Source organism: Octopus bimaculoides, chromosome 5, assembly GCF_001194135.2.
Source record: "Octopus bimaculoides isolate UCB-OBI-ISO-001 chromosome 5, ASM119413v2, whole genome shotgun sequence".
In the NCBI taxonomy this organism is placed as follows: Eukaryota; Metazoa; Mollusca; class Cephalopoda; order Octopoda; family Octopodidae; genus Octopus; species Octopus bimaculoides.
The window spans coordinates 28,724,220-28,727,035 of NC_068985.1; the positions used below are offsets into that span (position 1 = coordinate 28,724,220).

General features: G+C 33.7%; 1 protein-coding gene across 2 annotated transcripts in view; it reads left to right on the plus strand.

Moving 5' to 3' along the window:
* LOC106868349 (cell adhesion molecule Dscam2) overlaps positions 1–2,816 on the plus strand; it is a 267,763-nt gene that overhangs the window by 182,118 nt on the left and 82,829 nt on the right. For both annotated transcript variants that reach the window (XM_052968241.1, XM_052968242.1), the window contains exons 8-9: positions 140–436; positions 1,836–1,946. In XM_052968241.1, the coding sequence (XP_052824201.1) occupies positions 140–436; positions 1,836–1,946 (408 nt within the window). The remainder of the gene's footprint in view (positions 1–139; positions 437–1,835; positions 1,947–2,816) is intronic.

Sequence of the window (2,816 nt, forward strand, 5' to 3'; positions counted from 1 at the left end):
TATATATATATATATATATATATATATATATGTACACGCATACACACATACATGTGTATGTATATAAATTTATTTAATTGTCAGTGTGCGTAGGCATACCATTAGATCTATGTATGACGTATTTTATTTCTTCTTTCAGCTGCGCACCCTGCCTTTCTAGAAACGTTTGTCAGTGATATAGTACAACCCGGCTCCAACGTCACCTTTAAATGTGCTGTATCTGGAAACCCACCTCCGACAATCCGCTGGACTTTAGATGATGAATTGATCTATTCCAGTGACATTACAACGATCAAAACATACGCAACAGAGCAAGCAGATGTAGTCAGCACTTTGCATATAACAAATATCCAAGTACAAACGGGTGGAGAATACCGATGTATTGGATCAAATGTTGTAGGGAAAGTCACTCACATGGCTAGAGCTAATGTTTATGGTCAGTATACATCACTTTGCTTTTGGTTATTGCTTTGCTTTCCTTTTCTTGGTGCAGGTTTGATTTAACGCCTGAAAACGAGTAGATATTTTATGGCGTATGCTTGACTGTGATGTTAAGGACACGGTTCCAAAATGAAGTTTCTACTTCGATATCTATTGCGACGCTTTTGTGGAACGCTTTATTGTTATAATCTCAAACCAACCCGGGATTCTTGAACTAAATTTGGCAGAAGGAAACTGTAGAAGGTGCATGGATGAGCAGTACATACTTATGAATATATACTTATTGGACTTTCCAGGTGATTTTTACAATACAGATATCTCTGTCTGTCTGTCTGTCCGTCCGTCTGTCTCTGTCTATCTATCTGACAGACGGACAGACAAACAGACGGACAGACAGACAGACAGAGATATGTGTATTGTAAAAACGAAAGCAAAGATCAATTAACATTTTTTGTAGAGTTTACATGTAATTGTATAGACAGGTTGATGCAATATTGCAACCCTTAAAGTTTCATAGACATTCGGAATACTGCTCGTCCGGATACTTGGTTCTTAATTCAAGACTTTCATAGCTTCTAAATAGGGTTAGCTGTCATTGAGTGACAAGTAAGGCTCATCCTCATTTCCTGGTTCAGATCACTCGGAGTGAACAGTAAGACTGTTGCAGACTAGCAACTGCATTAGTAACTGCCGCGTGGTAGACGATTTTTTTGTGATAAGAGACTTCAGCACTGATTTCCAATAAATATCACAGCAGTATTAGTGGTGACATGAGATATATCTGTAAAACTTTATGGAAGGTGAAACAGTAAATGATTTAGAGTTAATTTCGTAGTAAGCCGAGTGTTCGGCATTCATATAAAAGAAAACTGTGTGTATTGGGATAAGGGATTATATGTGAAGTAAATATTAAGAGATAATAATATTCACAGCTAATTTTGGGAAACTTTCCAGAAAAAAATCCCCACTTACAGAATTTGAATGACAGCTCATTTTTCTTGCTTAGGATTACAACTAGGTTTTGCAAGGTGTGCAGTTTCTTGCTGAGATAAAAGTGATACTTGTGAATCCCAAGTGAAGAGGGAGAAGTTTTGTTGAAAATGCACCAGAGTACAATGGGCAAGACTTTCCCCCCGTTCCTCTGAAGAAGTACATATGTGAATGGATCTCGAATCTAAACTAATCGAACCTACATCAGTGAGGGTATTTGTCTATATATACAGTACAACACCAGTGTGTTGGATTGCCTTTGAACCAATGCCTTTTTGACTATGAATTTGATTCCCTGCCAGGTAATCAAGCGAGATGATACTGAAGTCTACACAGCATTATTGATTTCTTCACTCATTTCTTTTTTTCTTCTTTTCGTTTTTCTCTTATTTCGTTTCCTTAAGGTGTTCCATACGTTCGTGTGTTGCAAAATATCACAGCTACAGCAAAGCAGCCATTAATTATGAAATGTTACGTCTCCGGATATCCAATTGGGTCGATTACCTGGTTCAAAGGTCAGTAAAAATATCTGATAACCTCCATTTACTGTTTAGCTACTGGTGTTTTGAATTTAGTATATTTACAGGATATTTAGAAAGTATCTCTGCGTTGTTTTTTTGTTTTTTGTTTTTTGGGGGTTTTTTTGTTCAAAAAGTCATAAAATTCTGTTTTGAAAGTTAATATCACAATTTGTTTATATATTAATTTCTAACGTAGACACACCTTATGTTTTGGAAGAAGGTATAGTTGATTATTTAGAAACCATAACTTGATAGGAACATGTCTTATCAACTTCGGAAGAGTAACAGGCAAAATTTGCTTTCATACATGTATTAATACTAAAACCATCAAGGTTTCTTTTATACACCCCATCACAGCTAAGATGTTCTGCTCCAGTAGTCATATCATATCTCATTGGTCAAGCCTCTTTCTTAAAAGCTTTGTGAGTCAAATTTGACAGCTATAGACTGTGAGGTTACATGTTTTATACATACATACATAAATATATACAAACATATATACATATGTGTAATATGCGCGTGTGCATAAATGTATGTATGTATGTATAAAAAGTTAATAAAATAAAATGATGAAAAATATAAAAGATGCTTGATACATATATATGTGTGTATATATATATATATATATATGTGCATATATGTATATGTGTATATATATATGTATATATATATGTATATATATGTGTATATATATATGTATATATATATGTGTGTATATATATATGTGTATATATATGTATATATGTGCATATATGTATATATGTGTATATATATATATATACACATGTATATATATATGCGTATGTATATATGCATATACATGTATGTATATTTGTGTGTGTATGTATATTTGTGTGTGTATGT